The sequence below is a fragment of the Miscanthus floridulus genome, chromosome 1, assembly GCF_019320115.1.
Source record: "Miscanthus floridulus cultivar M001 chromosome 1, ASM1932011v1, whole genome shotgun sequence".
Lineage (NCBI taxonomy): Eukaryota > Viridiplantae > Streptophyta > Magnoliopsida > Poales > Poaceae > Miscanthus > Miscanthus floridulus.
The window spans coordinates 139,960,205-139,978,300 of NC_089580.1; the positions used below are offsets into that span (position 1 = coordinate 139,960,205).

The window sequence follows — 18,096 nt, forward strand, 5'->3', positions numbered from 1 at the left end:
CGCCGGCGCTGGACGTCTTCTACACCGCGGCACCGGCTGCGGTGCATCTACTGAGAAAGGCGAGAAGCCTATCCAGATATACGGGTTACACAGTAAGGTACACCAATCCTACGATTTTTTAACAGCATGGTAACATTAGATCGTACAATGGTGAAATGGTTATTTTATAGTCCTAATTTTTTTTGCTCATGAGGCGGTTGCTTCACAAAACAGCCATCTCTCTTACCTTCCTCTCTTCTCTACATCACCAAAAAAATCCTAAATGACATTGCATAAGACAACCTTTAAAACTGTTGACATGTAGCTAGCGATGTACCTGCTTATACCATGAAATTGCTCTGGCCACTTTATATGGAAATGTTTTGGTTCGATTAAAGGGGAAGAAAATGTTACTGCCATCAAAGTTCGACTTGGTCCTTTGCTGCTTTATTCTGAACCAGAGGCGAACTTTTTGGAGAATTTGTACAAGAGGTGAAATGAACTGATCGAGCCACCATCTTCGGGTTTTCACTGATGATGGCTGACGACCAACGCTCATGCAGCCTTGAAATGATCCATCAGAACCATGCAAACTCATGAATATTATCGTCACCTTCCGGCCCCAGCAGCAGCGCCTCCAGATCGTCGTCAAGCTCGTCACCGCCGAACTGACCGCCTGGCTCTATGCTGTCTGCGACCTCGCCACGCCACGGGCTCAGGAAACCCAGCTCACCCATATCTAAGTCGAGGTCGAGGTCGAGGTCGATCGACAAGTCATCCTCCGGCAGATGATCCTGTCGCACCTCCACGGTCGGCTCCTTGACGACGACGACCGTCTGCTCCGCCGCGTTAACGTGATCGTCGCCGGCAGCTGTCTCCAACGCACAGCCGTGGCGCGTATGGGCGGCGGGCTGCGCCACCGCCGGCAGCATGGCGGTGCTGGTGCAACGCAGCGCCTTGCTCCGGACCGGGCTTGCCTCCGGCGGCCGCCTTCGCGCATGAGCCTTAGGGGCAGCGTCGCCGACGGTTCTGGTCGGTTGTGAGAATGGCCTGCGTTTCGATGATGCGCCGGCGGCCTCGCTGTCTTGTTCCGAGCCGCTGCTGTTCTTGAGCACCTTCTTGCCGAGCGTCGTGTTCCAGTAGTTCTTGATTTCATTGTCTGTTGGCCCCGGCAGCCGCCCGTCGATCAGCGACCACCTGTCTGGCGACCATGCATGAATGGATGGATTAATTACCAATAAAAACTTCTTCTTTTGGTCACTGAATTTAATTTCATTTATGCATCAGTCAGATCAAGTAAGTTCATCCTGTCTTGATCAAATGCATTGACAGCACTGAACGAGGTTCGCTCCGCTTTTCCATTTGTGAAAGAACAATGCTTCTGCGGTCAGACGAAATCTTTTGGATTTTGCAGATTCGGGGAGAGACACAGCTGGAAAGTTGTTGTCCGTGTGCTCTTCCTAGGGTGGTGTGCAGTGTGTCATTTTTCGCGTGCTTTATATAGAGAGCCTGTCTAGCTGCCACCATCAACTTTGCTGACCAGCAACTAAGGGTGTGTTTAGATCCAAAAATTTTTGGGTTTTGGCTACTGTAGCAGTTTCGTTTTTATTTGGCAATTAGTGTCTAGTTATGCACTAATTAGGTTCGAAAGTTTCGTCTCGCGATTTCTCACCTAACTGTGCAATTAGTTTTTTTTTTGTCTACATTTAATACTCCATACATGTGCCGCAAGATTCGATGTAATAGGTAATGCGCAAAAAAAATTTAGGAACTAAACAGACCCTAGCTCTCTCAGCCCCCTCCCAGGATAGAGAGACACTGCACTAACAGCGTAAAACTTGTGCTTCTAGAGATGGAGCCGAATTGGCAAGGTGGTGCTGACAGATTTGCATAAAGTGGCACTAGCGGTTATGATAACTGAATACAATTAATCTTACACTCATCTGCACACCAACTTTATCCGATCAGATGAGTACAACACAGAAGAAAAAAAATCCCAACAGAAAGTTTCTATCCTTGTGTGTGTACACGCGCTTAATATTCTCTAAACCAAAATGTATGTTGACTTCAGCTTAGGAGGTTTTGAAATGCAAAGGGAGGATCTGGATCAACCGGTGAATGTATAGGATGTTTAGGGGAACCTACCTGTTGCCTAGGAGCCTGTGGAGCCTGATGATGAGCTCCTCTTCATCATCCGAGATGTTACCTCGCTTGATGCCCGGCCGAAGGTAGTTGAGCCACCGCAGCCGGCAGCTCTTCCCGCACCGCTTCAGTCCTGCAACAGCCAGTGAACTTGTCGACTGACATGCCATGCTTGGCCATTGCAATCATCTACTCGTTTTATTATTTTAGTGAATAGATGATGTGATTTCAAGAAGTGATCAAACCAAACAGAGACAGTGGCACAGAAATCTTAAACGACATCAAAGCAGAATTTAACTGACAAAATGATAAACATGTGTTTCCAGAGTAAAGAGACAGAGCATGAGAGACGAGTGACAGACCAGCTCTTCTGGGGAGGCTTCCCCATTTGCCCTCTCCATGCTTCTGGATGTAGGAGACAAGGATGCCATCCTCCATTGATGTCCAAGCTCCCCTGTTCAGCCCCTCCTTGGGGCAGCATGGCTTCCTCCCCATCTCTCTCTCCCTCCCTCCCTTCTCTCTGACAGAGATGTCTATCATTAGTTCCTTGGCTCCGTAGTTATAGTCGCAAGAGTATATGACTCCAAAGGATAGTTTGGGCTGGTTTGGCTTATAAGCCATCGCTGAAAGTACTGTTGGCTGGTTTGGTGTGAGAGAAAAATACTGTTCGTTAGCTGATAAGCCATGGCTTATAAACCAAATACGACCAAACGAATAGGTTGTTGAAGGTTAGATGGGGATTATGTATCCAATTGCCACTGAGATCTGAATTAAACAAGCTGCACAGTGTTCCATATTCCATGCACTTATTTTTTTCTGGTTAAACTATTTAAGGAATGACCCCTCAAAATGTGGGGCACTTATGTTTTTGCCTATGTATAGGCACAGCTGATCGGATGCTTGTTGCATCAGCAGATTCTGATTGAACGGCAGCAAGCTTGGATTCGCAATTTATAGGGGAATGGGATTTTGCAAATGCTGCAAAGTTTATCTGTATTAAGACTCAAAACATCATTTGGAACAGGTTGTTTATCATTAACAAACCGATTCCAACCTAACATGTTCTTGATACAAATGCAAAAAGGCATCAACAGCAGGCTTCAAACAGAGCTAAGATTGATGCTAGACATACAAATTTTTATCAACTCCGATTCTATTTCATTTATGAAGAAATCGGTTGCAGACTTGCAGTATATAAACAAAAAATATGTTTGAACATTCAACACTTCTGCTATAGGAATGACCCCTTAATTAGGAGTGCTACCACAATTCACTAACTGTCGGCACTTCACCTACACAGACAAATCGACCTACCTATTGTATTGTATTGTATCCATAGGAAAGTAATCGAGGGAGTTGAATAAGAGCTCTAAAAACACCTAAAAGGTAGATACTATATACTAGTGCCAGCAATTTATTTGTAAATGCAACAAATTTAACCTTAGCTAAAATCCTTAAGCCTTCTCTTCAAAACGTCCATAGATTTCTTACGGGCGCTCTGATGGGTATTACGGTTTTAAAGGCTTCCAAACAGACTGTCTGCAGAATCCTTGTACTTGTCACAAATGATGGACAGCTTCTTGTAGTCTAGTGATCCGTAGTTTCTCTGCCTGATCACCGGATTCATAAAATTCTCAGGCTGGCTACTGAGCAGGAGATTTACGAGCTGCCTAATTTCAACTAAACAATCTCTGAAAGTTGTTTCCTTTCCCAAATCTGACAGCCCCGTGCTGTCAAATTTCTCATCTGCAAATGCTTCCAGCATCTTCAAGTCAATATCAATTCCTAAAACTGCATTGACAGTGAATCTTTTCACACCATCATCTAGAAGTGTGGTCATTATAGAGTCTGAGATGTGGCTCATTGCACCAGAAACCACCTTGTATAGAGCTTCCAAAGGTAGAATCTCCTGTGCTGTCGATACTAATGTTTCAAGATAGATCAGAACCTCATTCACAGTCATTTGAATTGTCTGGGGCTGCTTCTGCTATCCAGTTGACCTCTTCCAGGAGCACCATGAACTCATCAACCTTGAAATTGGTCAGGTTTATTAGTGCATTATACACTGCAGGACTGCTCGAGCAGTCAAACCAGAATGGGATCTCTCAGCAACACGCTTTGGAATGCCGCACAGTTGGGCAGAGTGCAACAGAAACATACCACATGCTTGCTCAAGAACTGATATATTTCCAGCAAGTTGCATCATCTGTGACATGCCCAGCGAACGAGCATATATCATGTTCAAAAGACTGTCATTCAGTACCTCAATTAGCAACCTGTCTAGGAATGCTTTCACCACATCATAGATGTTCATGAGACCACCGTATGACAAGTAGCTAACAGAATCCTCGATGAAGGACCGGACAATTCGACACACATCTGGAACAGAAGAGGAGAATGGCGTCACATATGGGAAATCAGGGATTGCATCATCGTGTTCCAGATGAAATGCTGTCACATTCATGTTATACTCATATTCCTTCTTTATAACCATCTGCCCATACGAGTCATTAGTAAGGATGCCGTCTATCTGCTTCCGACATTCAAGAAGAAGCAACTGGTGGTATTTGTCCCTACTTTTCTCAAGAACTTCAATCAACTGTGTGATTCGATAACCGTACTTGTTCACAGCTGCGCCTAGAAGAGTGACATAGTCTTTTATCAGAAGGAAGTGGCTGGCTGTACGCATGCGAGAGAACTGTTCCTCGAGTATAGAAGTTATCTTGCCAATAGCTGTCTCCCATGTTGTTTCCACTTGACTCTCCGACAACAATCCATCTGCAGTTCGAAGAACGCGTTCTTCAACTATAAAAAAATCCAGCTACATGTGCAAGAAAGGGTTGATGGGACTCTAAGAAGGGCTGTGAAGTGGAAATTTGCATGTCCAAGTTGAGTTGCATGAGCCTATTCTTATAGTAATAGTCTCTGAACTTCTCACCAATACCAAGACATGTGTGCATGTGATGCGCCCGATAAACTGGTGTCAGATCAAAATGTAGTGCTGATTCCTCTTCTGTATTCTCCAGGTCCAAGGTATACAGATGCTCATCTGGTCCAGCATGACTATGCCCTTCAGCTTCCCTCTGTCGGGCACGCATTTCCTCGTCCTTTTGGCGAGCTAACGATGCCTGGCTTATGGAGGCCTGGCCAATCTGCTTGGCCATTCTTCTAATATGAACAAGCCAATCATTGAACTCACTACAGACTTTCTTCTCTATGTGCAGCTTTATCAATGCTATCTGTCTTGCCACCACCTTGTTAAGAAGCTTCAAAGGAATATTTCGCAGGTAGCCAGCCTTTCTGAATCAGGTCCAGTGTCTTAAGTGCAGGATGAAACTTAGCTTCGGCAATATAATTGTGGGTAAAGTCCAATTTACACCCTCTAACTTTCACCAAAGTCCGGATTTCAACCTCAAACTTCAAAACCGGATAACTTTGGCCCTCCGACTCTTGAAACCGTTCAACTTTCACCCTTCTGCGCGGTTTTGCGGGTGAACAGTAACTTTTGATATTTTCGGGTAACGCCGAAATTTTATATTATTTTTTCAAGCATCTTAATATCCTCAAATGAAAAAACTCAAAACTACAAAGTTGTAGATCTCGTCGAGGTCTAAAATTTACATATAAAAATTATCTTCATCCGACATCGTATTGAAGGGTTTTCTATTTTTTGAAATTTGAGTCTCATCATGCGACAAATTGTTTTGTCGCGTGATGAGACTCAAATTTAAAAAAATAGAAAACCCTTCAATACCATGTCGGATGAAGATAATTTTTATATGTAAATTGTAGACCTCGACGAGATCTACAACTTTGTAGTTTTGAGTTTTTTCATTTGAGGACGTTAAGATGTTTGAAAAAATAATATAAAATTTCGACGCCACCCGAAAATATTAAAAGTTACTGTTCACCCGTAAAATATGTAAATTGTAGACCTTGACGAGATCTACAACTTTGTAGTTTTGAGTTTTTTTTCATTTGAGGACGTTAAGATGTTTGAAAAAATAATATAAAATTTCGGCGCCACCCGAAAATATTAAAAGTTACTGTTCACTCGCAAAACTGCCCACAACGTTAAAAGTTGAACGGTTTCAAGAGTTGGAGGGCCAAAGTTATCCGGTTTTGAAGTTCGATGTTGAAATCCGGACTTTGGTGAAAATTGGAGGGTGTAAATTGGACTTTACCCTATAATTGTTGCATGTCATGCACAAGCTGAAGACCTTGACACATATCTTCAACGTTGTTATGGCCTCCCCTACGTTTTTCTTACAGAATATAGCTCAAGAAGTTCATCGAGCTTCAGCAGTTCGTCAGTAGAAGCCTCTTGCAGGTTTGAATTCTCGCCAGATAGCATGCCCTCTAACTCATCAGCATCGACTAACACGCCGCGTAGTTCGTCGACAGCAAGGATGAAATCCTCATAGTGAAGTCTGCATAGCTCTTCAATCTCAACTTCCTTCTTCTTCACAATGCTTCTAAGGTTCTGCATGAGCGCTTTAGGTTTCCCAGAGTCAAACGAGTGACGAATGATGGGACCCAAATCCTCACCATTTGCAATAAATGTTGCAAAGCCCAAACCGAGACCTCCATCTCCACCTTCCACAATAGTCCTCTTCTTTGGTTGAGCAGTCATTGTTCAACTGTAAAAGATAACAAGCCAGTATAATGATGATTAAATTGTGGATGTAACGACACAGTAATAGATGGCATTGACTGCAATTCATCATTTCAGCCAAAATAAGGAAAGGATGGGACAACCAGATAACTGCACAAGAGCTTATCATTGTAGTTTTTGCCTTTTTGGTGAACACCGGACCAGCTATGGCAGCTATAGTGGCAGTGGGAGTATGCTACAGCATTATGTTGGATGGGCTTGTGAATAATTAAAGGTATATTGGGTAGTGAGTTACTATAGCTAAAATTAAAACCCCTTTTTTAACATGAAGAACCACAAACAGAATTCTTTGCATATTCATCTTCGAATTTGTAATCATCTAAATATTTAATTATTTTATTGGCCAAAGTGTTTATTAAAAATTATTAAAACTCCTAGCTTGATTATAGACTCTTTGTGACATCCTGCCTAGTTTGGATTGAGACAGAGTCCAAACTGTCTGATTTATACAATTTAATTATTAAACATCATCCGATTGGGACAGAGGATGAAACGTAATCGGACACGCGCACAAATGGAAGCAGCCAGGGAACGAAGCCACCCCGACAGAACCCAACAGTACTATATAATCGGGATATTTTAGATTCCATTAGAGCAATAAAATGCGATAGTAGGGGAAGAAAATACTGTTACAGTGGGATGCCACCTGCCTTTGCTGCAAGATCCGGTCGCCTTCTTCTCTGTTCAGAGAATATAATGGCGCAAATCATTTATTTGGTAGGCACGAGATACAAGGAGACCCATTGTTCCTGTAGCCCTAGCAGAGAGGAAGCCAAAGGATTGGAAACGGACCTAGACGCTAGCGATGTTACTCAAAGAGTAACCACTGCGTGGAGTAATGGGTAATCACAAGTGTTACTCTAAGCAACGGATAGTGACCACAATATATTACTTCCATAGGAGTTATGGCTATTTTGACGAGCACATAATAGACACCACCAATTGATCCAAGTGGCAAAACCAACCCACCTTAAAGCATGTCATGTTATGACGAGCTTTGCACGAGCACGCGACACTAAGGCTCAGCGCTTGCATAGTGCATTCTTCATCTCTCTCAACTTCACATTACAATAGCATCTCCAGTAGTCACACCCTCGCTTAGAGCCCACCGCCACCACCTAGCCACCCGTCGCTCGTTACCATCACCAGACTTACCTTCCTCTCGGTTTCTAAATCTGGAGTGAGGAGAAAAGGGGACAGGAAAAAGTATGCTCTGTTGCAAGATCTTAAAGACAATCAAGCCAAAAGCTCAAGTCGATTGGCATATTGATTCTATTAGGGTTTTAATTCTGTCTCAGTAGGGGTTTCATGTTACAATTTTAAAAACTCTCATATGTTGAAAACAGTATAGATTATTATCATCACTATAAAACATTTTTATCGTCTCTTTTTCATTTATACTACTCCATCTGTTTCAAATTATAAGATCTTTTGATTTTTCTAGATACATTTATTTTTATTATGTGTATCTACGTATATAGAAAAATTATGTATTTAGAAAAGTCAAAACGTCTTAGAATTTAAAAGGGAGAGTATGTCATATCAGTTTATATATAATTATATACTAATTTTATAAAATTATCATGGAACTCCATTAAAACTGTTACAGCTGACGATAGGATTGTGTGAGCTCAAGTGCGTTCGCCCGATCGATCCTAAACATGGCCCACAGCTAATCATGTAGGTCCCACGCCGGGGCCGGGAATACCAATCTTATCGTTGATTGAGCAAGACTGGCAAATCATGTGCTGTTTCCGCCAGACGGAAGAGGATGAAAAAAAGGTTAATTGAGATTCTTGCGGGGCCGTCCGTCCTTGAGCTGACGGCGGATCAGATCGGATCGCAATAATGACTTAGCTTAGTCAACAATCCAATCATCATATACACTGGATCCCAACGGTTTGATATACTTATAATATTTCTTTTTGTATACTCCAATAAAAAATATCACATTGGGGCTCTATATATAGATAATAGATAATATTGAGAAATGATATTTCTCTTCCAAACATAGCATGCATATTCTCGGGAAAACATTGCTATTTAAAGGCACAGGCAACCTTTTGTTTTTACAAACCGTGGTCACTCGGATAATTATTCGACCTTTCATGGTGCTCCACAATTTTCAAACAAAATTATAATTGTTTTGTGAAAACTGTTGGAAGGATTCTTCATAAATTTACCAAAAGTTCTGCAATTACTTCAGAACTAACACTGTGGCCTGTGGGTAAATACAATACTCCTATCTTGGAGTAACCTGCGGGCTGCGGTTAACTGCATCTCCCAACACAGAGAGAGAGAGATGATGATGCAGTCTTTTGAACTTTGAAGGAAGGCAGGGGAATTGAGGATGGACAGGGACACGCACTGGGACAGGAAGATGGCCTCGTGCTGTCGTGCAGCAAAGCTATTGCAAAGCAAGCTTGCAGTGGGCAGAGCACAAGGGATCAAGAGTGGTCAAAAAAGGCCGGGCTGCTTCCTTCTTTTGGTCACCAGATACTGGTCAAGCGTAGCATGATTGGAACTGAGGCGGCCTGCCACATAAAGATCTCTTTTTTCTCGCTGATCCTAACTTTACGTTGTGCGAATGTAATTGGTGGCGCATACTTTCTAGGTAATGTAGCACAGCAGTACAATTGGTTGAGAATTATTATTTATAGTGTTGGATTAGGGATTAATTCCAGAGGTGTCTTTTCATCCTCTCTCTCCTTACTTATAACCGTCCATATGGATTCTGTGTATATATATATGTACACACTGTTCATTAAAATACCACGTAGAATCATTTGCATAGTCCATCTCTCTCGTTCTCTATTTTCTAACACGTTATCACGCAACTTGCTCTTCCCTGAGTTTTGGCGACTTCCGAAACTCGATGGCTTCTGTCCATCGCAGTCCAGACGGAGAACCGAAGGCACGCCGGTCTCACCAGCGATGAGAACACCGACGACAATTCGAGGACAATTTTGTTCTTTCTTGACGGTGGAGGCCAATCTCGATCTCCTGATATGGCGAAGCACAGGAGTTACGTAGAAGAATTTTGATGCTGCCGGCGCAACCTGTTCTTCAACGACGACATCCACTGGTTTTGGGCTGGAAGAGAAGAAAAGATGTCGATGCTGGGCATCTTCGGCGGAGAAAAATGCATCTGGACACAAAGACTGCCACCACGCTGGTTACTGCGCGCCCCTCCGGCTCCCGCCCGCATGGCTTGTGGCGTTCGCGTGCCCTGCCTTGCGGCGGCGGAAGCGGAACCGCACGCGCGGCGCGGCTCCCACATGCTCGAGTGCTGCAGCGGTGGTGCGCTCGACCGGCGGTAGAGCCTTCACGCCCGGATGGCTGTGGGCTTCTCCCACGCGCACGCGTCCCTGAGAGCGCGGCCGGCGCCCTCCACGCCTGCAGTGGCGGCGGCCTCGCGCCTGCGGCCCGTGGCCAGTTGCCACCGGTGGCCAGGCCTGCGCAGCGGCTGGCGGTTGATATCCGACTGCGGCCACGAGCCCACGACCGCAGCGGCTGGCGGCCCCTCCCGCGCCCTCGGAGGCGGCCCTGCGCCTGCGCCTCGCGCGCGGCGGGCGGCGGCTCCTGCGCCTGCGGCTGGTGCCCCTGCACGCCGTCCTCGGCCCGGCGCTCATGGCCCTCACGCGGCTGCTCGCCCGACCACGGCAGTCGGCAGCGTTTGCCAACAGGCCGGCGGCGGCATCTACGCCCGTGAGGCCAAACGACGCGATTTTTTGAAACCGTCCGTACGTTTGTGGCTGTGGCCTATCGGAAGGGATAAGGCTGTGCAGATTTGCACATAAACCCTTATATTTGATGTGACAACATAATAATAATTCTAATAGATTATTAGTGTATTCATGTTTCATGTTTGGACCTCGTATACATTTCTGCAATATAAATGCTCGATTTAGACCTCTGGTTTAAACAAATTATGATACACAGTATTTACCTTGTGTAAATAACCAATTTTTGAGATATGTGTTCTTAGAAATTGCATCGTAATATAATATAATGTAGTTATTTACTATGTTAATGTTGAGACATATTTTCTATGTCTATGACCTTCTGATTTAGTCATCAACTCTAACTGTATCGGTATGGTAGAGTTTTTACTCTAATACATTGTTTTGGTTTTAGACCAGAAAATTATATATGTCTAAGCATACATAATTTGTCGATTTTGTTGTTTGGCAATCAATTTTGGTTGCAACAAAATTGGATCCTTTTAATTAATGATAATTAAGGATAGATAATTTAGGCTCATATGTGCCTAATTTAAAAAAGCAAAATGGTAGCTAAACCATTTTTGCTAGTGAGGCTAACATAGAAAGTGGATTTTTGCTTTGATCATACGAGATTTTGCATAGTTATGTCACAAGCCCACTATAACACTATGTGCTTAGTAAATTTCCTGTTTTAACAGTATCAGTATAGTAGAGTGTTTATTCCTGTACTTTGTTGACCTTGTTAATTTAGCAATTTTTTCATAAATTGCATTTTAATAACGGTAGATCCTCTTAATTAAGCATTTCTTAATTAATGATGGATTATGCAAAATTATTATATTCATATCTTGCATACATATGGGATCATAACACAAGTGATGGAGTCCTAGGAATTGGCTGCGTTTAATTCATCTTGAATTATTCGGCCTAGAGACCGTGCCTATGACAACGATTATTCATCCATTATTGAGAGGTCTACATCATGTTTATTTTAAACTTGATGATTAGCTACATTGTGTTGTCCCAAATAAGTGTTTTAGAAATATGAGAATGGTACACTTTATGGTGATTAGCATCATTCATTATTAAAGGCTATACACAAGTGGTAGAGTCTTAGACATTGGTTGCGGTATATTCCTATGAATATATCAGCCCAGAGACCGTGCCTGTAGCAGCAAATTATTTGCCTACTACTGAGAGATCTACTCTATGTTTCGGACATAGAGATTATCTACAATGTGTGTGCCAACATTAATAATGATTGTTCGTGAGGTCTACACATCTTGTGATTACATCTAATTGTTGGAAAGTTCACAGTTTTGTTGATTATCTCTAACAATCCAAAACAAAGTGACAAGATATGGAACCCCCTAAATTTTTGCATTGGAGATTACATCACCATAGTGATTTTTAATTTACCTTAGGTGTAAATTAATTAAATCAATGGTTCGTCACATGTTGTGGATATTGACTTCAGAGGAGTTTGATGAACTCGCTCTAGATGGCATCACTATTCCACATGGACAATGGACACTAACATTGGTTTTATCCCATGGACTAATAGAATAATTTAATGAACCTCAATTAGGGGTTGTTTGTTATAGATCAAAGGGAATTGTGCCTTACTGTAGTTAAGGTATTATACGCCCATAAAGATCATCGATAAGATTATCTTATGGAAAAAAATGCACATTCTTGGTGGTTTACTTTTTAGGAGTTTTATAAACAATAAATAAACTCATATAGCTTGAGGCTAATCATGAGTGGATCATGTCTCTAGTTTTCAACCTATTGAAGACTATGATCATATTATTCATACAATTTGCTTCCTCTAGTAAAAGCAAAAGGCCTAATGTGCAATATGAGTGATGGCAATGTGAACCAAGAATGACAAAGAGTAATGTCATATATGTGGTTGTGTTTAGCATAGCGCTAAACAACGTCGTACTCTTAAATTTATAGTTGATCTATATCAACATTCTATAAGGGATGAAACAAGAGCTACAGAAATAAGATATTAAGGGCGCTTCAATCTTAAAATCTGAAGCCCATAGGAGGTTGGTTGTTTATGCTGGATCTTATGGGATCACAACACTTCTCCTTTTCTCGTAAAGAGAACATCACAGTGATGAACAACATGATCATTGAATATGCTTCGAATGATTTGTTTTGAGATTTGGGATAATCTCATTGTCCGTTGATAATATGTGATAATGTCCATCGAAGATGTTGTAATATTTGTGTTGTCAACGCATAAATATTGTGGATATCATATCGATGTATTTGATACTCGGCAATATTTATGGATTTCTATATATTAGACGAGAATCTCATTAAACTCTTATCATATATAGATTGTATGGGAATCATTCCAATGTGGAATAATATGTGCCTAGTGGGCATTTGTACCACAGACTCTATAACTAGGGAAGCAAAATGTTCCTAGTTCTTATGACAAGAAGAGGAAATATTTTGGCAATCACTGATGCGATGCAATGATTGTTTGGCCTATTTTGCCACTATCATTCTTCCTTAGACACTGAGTTAGCAATTGAGGATATTTAATTATATCCTAATTCAACTCGCATCTTACTAAATTATAGAGATATCCAAATATATTTTCATATGTGAACACAAAAGGATAACATTGGATATGGCATATAAGTAATGAGATAAGTCTCATTTTGGTTGTATTATGCATACAACCATCCCCGTACAACATGTTGCGTGTAAGATAATTTTTCACACTATTGATGCATTCTAGATTTGGAATGAACAACTTGGCCATCATATGGGATGAGGTGAAAAATTATTGGCAATTCTTTTGGTCAAGATTTTATGGATATGGTAAGTGTCACAAGGGAAATAGATTTTAAGACCCTCTTATCTTAAAATCAGATTAAATGTCTTAGATTCCTTGATCATATTCAAGAGAATATGTATGGGTCCGACACAAAGATTGTATGGACAGTTCAGGTATTTCATGATTGTAAAGATACATCTATAAGATGATCTAGAGTATGTAAAAGTATTCACACTCAGCCATGCATTTGATAAATAATGGCTCTTATTGTGAGCTCATTATCCTGAACACTACTGAATTTTTGTACCTACAATGACGATTGTTTGGTATAACAAGAATTTAGTTACATGTCCGAAAGGATAAATGGAATCTATGAGTATGACATCAAGGTCATAGCAGGACCATTGTTAGTGAATTGCTATTTGCTAACTTCGTGTTGGGGTCAGGTAGATTTACACACTCCTGATTTGAGATTAACTACATATTCCCCATATGTATTTAGTACGTGGGAATCCAAGAAAATTTTCTATTTGTGTAAGATTAAGTACGTTGTATATGTACCAATCTCACCACCACGGCATACATTGATGGGTACATACAGGAAACTAGGGATCAATGTGAGATTTTAATCACCATCGATTGTTAAGTATCGAGATCTCTTATGAAACTGAGGATCCATTTACGACTCGTATGCTGGTTTTATTTAGACAATGAGCATTTTAGGCATTAGGGAGAGATTTGAAGTACCATATATAATGCCAGGAAATTATTTGGAATGCATAAGGTATTTCAAGCTCAGGATCATGTACTAAATGAACTGGATTTTGAGTTCAAAGAATTATTGATTCGCATAACATTGCAAATAAACTGTAAAATGCATTTACTGATTACTAAGGTTTCTTTTAAACTTACTAATATGTTGCAAGTATGTGCCAGAAAGAGTGGTGGTACCAAGTAAAACCACTCAACTCCCAATTGTAAATAAGAGGGGGAGAAGTATGGCCATAAAACAGGATTATTCATGCTAGCAATAGAAGGTTTTCTTCTAAGATAGTAAATGCAGGTCAACCTATGGTTGGTGACACCTTATAGGTAAATATTGGTTATTACCCAGTAGATAGATGTCATCCACAAACCTAGCTCAGAGGTGCACCTAAATATTGATGCTGGGATATTGGAAAGCCCTGACTCTCATTTCGGAAAGTCACGATGAGTCATTCAGGGTACTTTGAGTTTTGATAACTAGAGAATTATATCATAGAAAGGCTACATGTGTCGACACGTACTTCTCTAAATAAACTGTATACATCATTCCAAGTCATCCAGTCAATAAAACCATGGCAGAGTGCTTTGCTCACTCTTACTGGAACTTATTGAGTGATGTAATACATGAAGAGATAGTCTTGCTCACCAGAAAAAGAGGTATTTTGGGATATGATGCCAACATCTCATGGTACCTTTACTGTGGGTACAAAAGTTTTTTTGTCCTAGAATGAATTTGAGAACAATGTGGTGGTGAGATCGACGCAAGACTAGTAGCACAAGGGGTTTACAAAAAGCCCAGGCATTGATTTTCAATGCAAATTATTCTCTATAGTAAGCTATAAATTTCTGATACTATCTTTTGATTAGCAGTACAAAAGCATCTATCATTGCAGTTGGTAGTTGATAGATGTAGTGATTGCATATATTTATATGATCACTTGATTTGGTGTATTTGTGAAGCTTCCAGAAAGGCGTTCACATACCCAACCCTCATACATAAAATCGCAATACATATTGTGTATTGCTTAGGTCAATATATGGCTTAAAGCAGTTAAGTAAAATTTGGTACAATCGACTTTGTGTGTATTCCCTAAACTAAAGGGATACAAGATTGATTACACGTGGTGTTCATTTTGAAGTCCTTCATTGGATTTTATAGTGTTATATGATAGTCATTAATCTTGGCATCATTAGTGATGAACATATGTTAATAGCACGTTGTAATCTAAAGGCGGAGTTTGAGATGAAAGATATGGACTAAACTAAAATTTCATTCTATGTTTATGATCTAAACATCTTCTCTCAGGATTTTGTACAAAAGCTATCTATATCCAGATCATATTGACTGATTCAACATGAAGGTATCCTATGGTTGTTCTACCTCATGATAGAGGAATATTGTTTTATGCCACAGTGACTGAGATGAGATAATGGGACATGTGGTCCATTATCTCTATGCTATCTACGCTAATATATCTTGCAAAAGTTCCTGGTCAGATATTATTTTTGCAATGATTTACTATCTAGTAGCAGCGCTACTCCTACCAAATATTGGTGGATTGAAGTTAAGAATATCTTTTGATATTTTTGAAATAGCACATGTGGTCTTGTTGTAATCTATGATCCGATTATGTGGATATAATGATTCTGGTTATCTATAAGATCCCCAAATTATAGATCATTGAAATAGGCCTTACATGAATATGGAAAGACTATTTTATGATAGTCTTTAAATAGACATTTGATGGTCAATTCCATTAATCATTTGGACATTGTACTTTACAAGGCTTCACATGAATGTGTATAGCTTGACAGAATGATATATCACATACTGAAGTTATGTGGCGTTGATTCTATGAATCAATGGTCATTATCTATAAAAGTAATGCAACTTGTGTTGTGTAGATGGAGACAAGTTATACTTAATGCAATATTTTTGCACTAAGACAAGATCGTTCTTTTTCCATAGGGAATATAGGCATATGAACATTTGCAAACTAAGTATTGTGATAATCTTGCAGAGATATTCACATAATCTACCATACTCCACATTTCTTATGTGTTGAGTGCATTGGTATGAATTTACTTCGAGGTTTGCTAGGATCAGGTGGAGAGTCTCTCTGATTAATAACATGTTACAAACATATTGCACTCTTTTCTTTGTATGAGTTTTTTTCCTTTGGGTTTCTCATATAAAGTTTTAAATGAGGCAATATCAACACAAGGTTATGTCATATCATCCATTTTTCCCTATAGGGGTTTTTGGTGGATGATATTGGGACATAAGATGCATTATACTCTTTTCTTTATGTGAGTTTTTCCTTTGAGGTTTCTCATATAAAGGCCCCGTTCGCTTCGCTGAAAAAATAAGCCGAAACACTGTTTCGGCTGATTTGTTGTGAGAGAGAAATACTGTTCCGGCTGAAAAGTATGAATTATAAGACAAGCGAACAGGGCCAAAGTTTTTGATGAGGCAATGTCAACACAAAGGTATATGCTATATCATCTATTTTTTCCCACTGGGGTTTTTTGGAAGATGATATTTGATGCATATTGATCATATGATCAAGGTATTTTTAGGCTAAGGCTTTGAATTTATCTCAAAGGGTCTCCTTATTTTTTCATGGTGTTTCTCCTTATTTTTTCCACTGGGTTTTAAGAAGTTTTGCCTGGTATACTGGTATTACTTTGGTTTTTCCCATGGGGTTTTCCAAAGATTCATAAAGATGCATAATAGATGGGCAGTAAAGACTACAAGGAGCTAATTGATCGAGGGGGAGTGTTGAGAATTATTATTTGGTGCTCAATTAGGGATTAATCCAAGGGGTGTCTTTTCACCCATATCTCTCTTTCACACTTGTAACCGCCCATATGGGCTCTGTGTGTGTGTGTATATATATATATATATATATATATATATATATATATATATATATATATATATATATATATATATATATATATATATATATATATATATACTGTTCATTGAAATACAATATAGAATCATTTGCATCAATCGATCTCTCTCGTTCTCTATTTTCTAACAGAATTTTCCCTTGAAATCATGGAAGTTCATCTCTAATCCTAGATTCTATTGATTTTTAAAGTAAAGATAGACATTTTTCTCCCTAAGTCCAAAAGTAAGGTTTTTTTACACGATTTTTATTAGAGCTTCTTCATCAACTTAATAAAACAATCATGACAAAGGTGCACACACGTGGTTTATGAAAAGAAAAATGGTGAAACACAAGTCATTTTCGCCTAGAAGTCGAAGTCACGGCAACATGGTTTTTTCTGGTTTCAACCGTGTTTGGAGAAGCACAAATCCTGCAAAAGAGGGTCTAAGTTTCTTTAAGTTAAGAGTTCCGTAGATCAGCTAGAGCTTATGGATTGTGACGTTTACTTAGAGAAGCTCTTGTTGTTTACTTAATCCACGCAAACTCTAGAGCTTGTTTGTTTCCATAATCTACAAAACCAGCTTCGAATTCGAACTTGAATGATAGAGCTCAATAAAAGAATCCAGTTATTGCTATTATTATCCTATTTAGATCCAAAGATGCCCTTAAGCATATAAAAAGAGAGGCTCCTGTGCATAAAAAAAAATCTTTTTTCACAAGCGAATCTTATGGAAAACCCCACGTCGACTTTAGTAGGGAGGCGCCTACTACGACAAACATGCCGTCGCCATAAAAGGAGCCATGGAAAAGCGCTTTACATTTCCCCTGTCCCTCTCCACTGCAGTCTGCAGCTGCAATTTTTTTTCTTCATTTCAGGGCAGTTCGAAATTCTAAGAAACAGCTGGTGCAATCATCATCATCCAATGCCGGATAGAACGCCCAGCGTTAACAGATTTTCGCAGAAAGTGCCGCTGCTGCGAGAGAGAGAGGAAAGAAGCAATGGTGGCGTCGCAGGGGAACTCCACAAGCGAGCGAGCATGACGAGAGAAAAGGAAGCAGGACAGCGTGGAAAACAAGGGGGCCAAAAAAAAAGCAAGCATTTCAGGC

General features: G+C 40.4%; 1 protein-coding gene and 1 pseudogene across 1 annotated transcript; both read right to left on the reverse strand.

The window, feature by feature from the left end:
• Positions 1-557: 557 nt before the first annotated feature.
• Positions 558-2,616, reverse strand: LOC136495470 (transcription factor MYB1-like). Its single transcript, XM_066491405.1, has 3 exons — positions 2,484-2,616; positions 2,125-2,254; positions 558-1,176 (listed from the first exon to the last, which is right to left on the reverse strand). The coding sequence occupies exons 1-3, from the start codon at positions 2,614-2,616 to the stop codon at positions 558-560; spliced, it is 882 nt and encodes a 293-aa protein (XP_066347502.1).
• Positions 2,617-3,562: 946 nt separating this feature from the next.
• Positions 3,563-6,754, reverse strand: LOC136495480 (exocyst complex component SEC15A-like; annotated as a pseudogene).
• Positions 6,755-18,096: the final 11,342 nt, after the last annotated feature.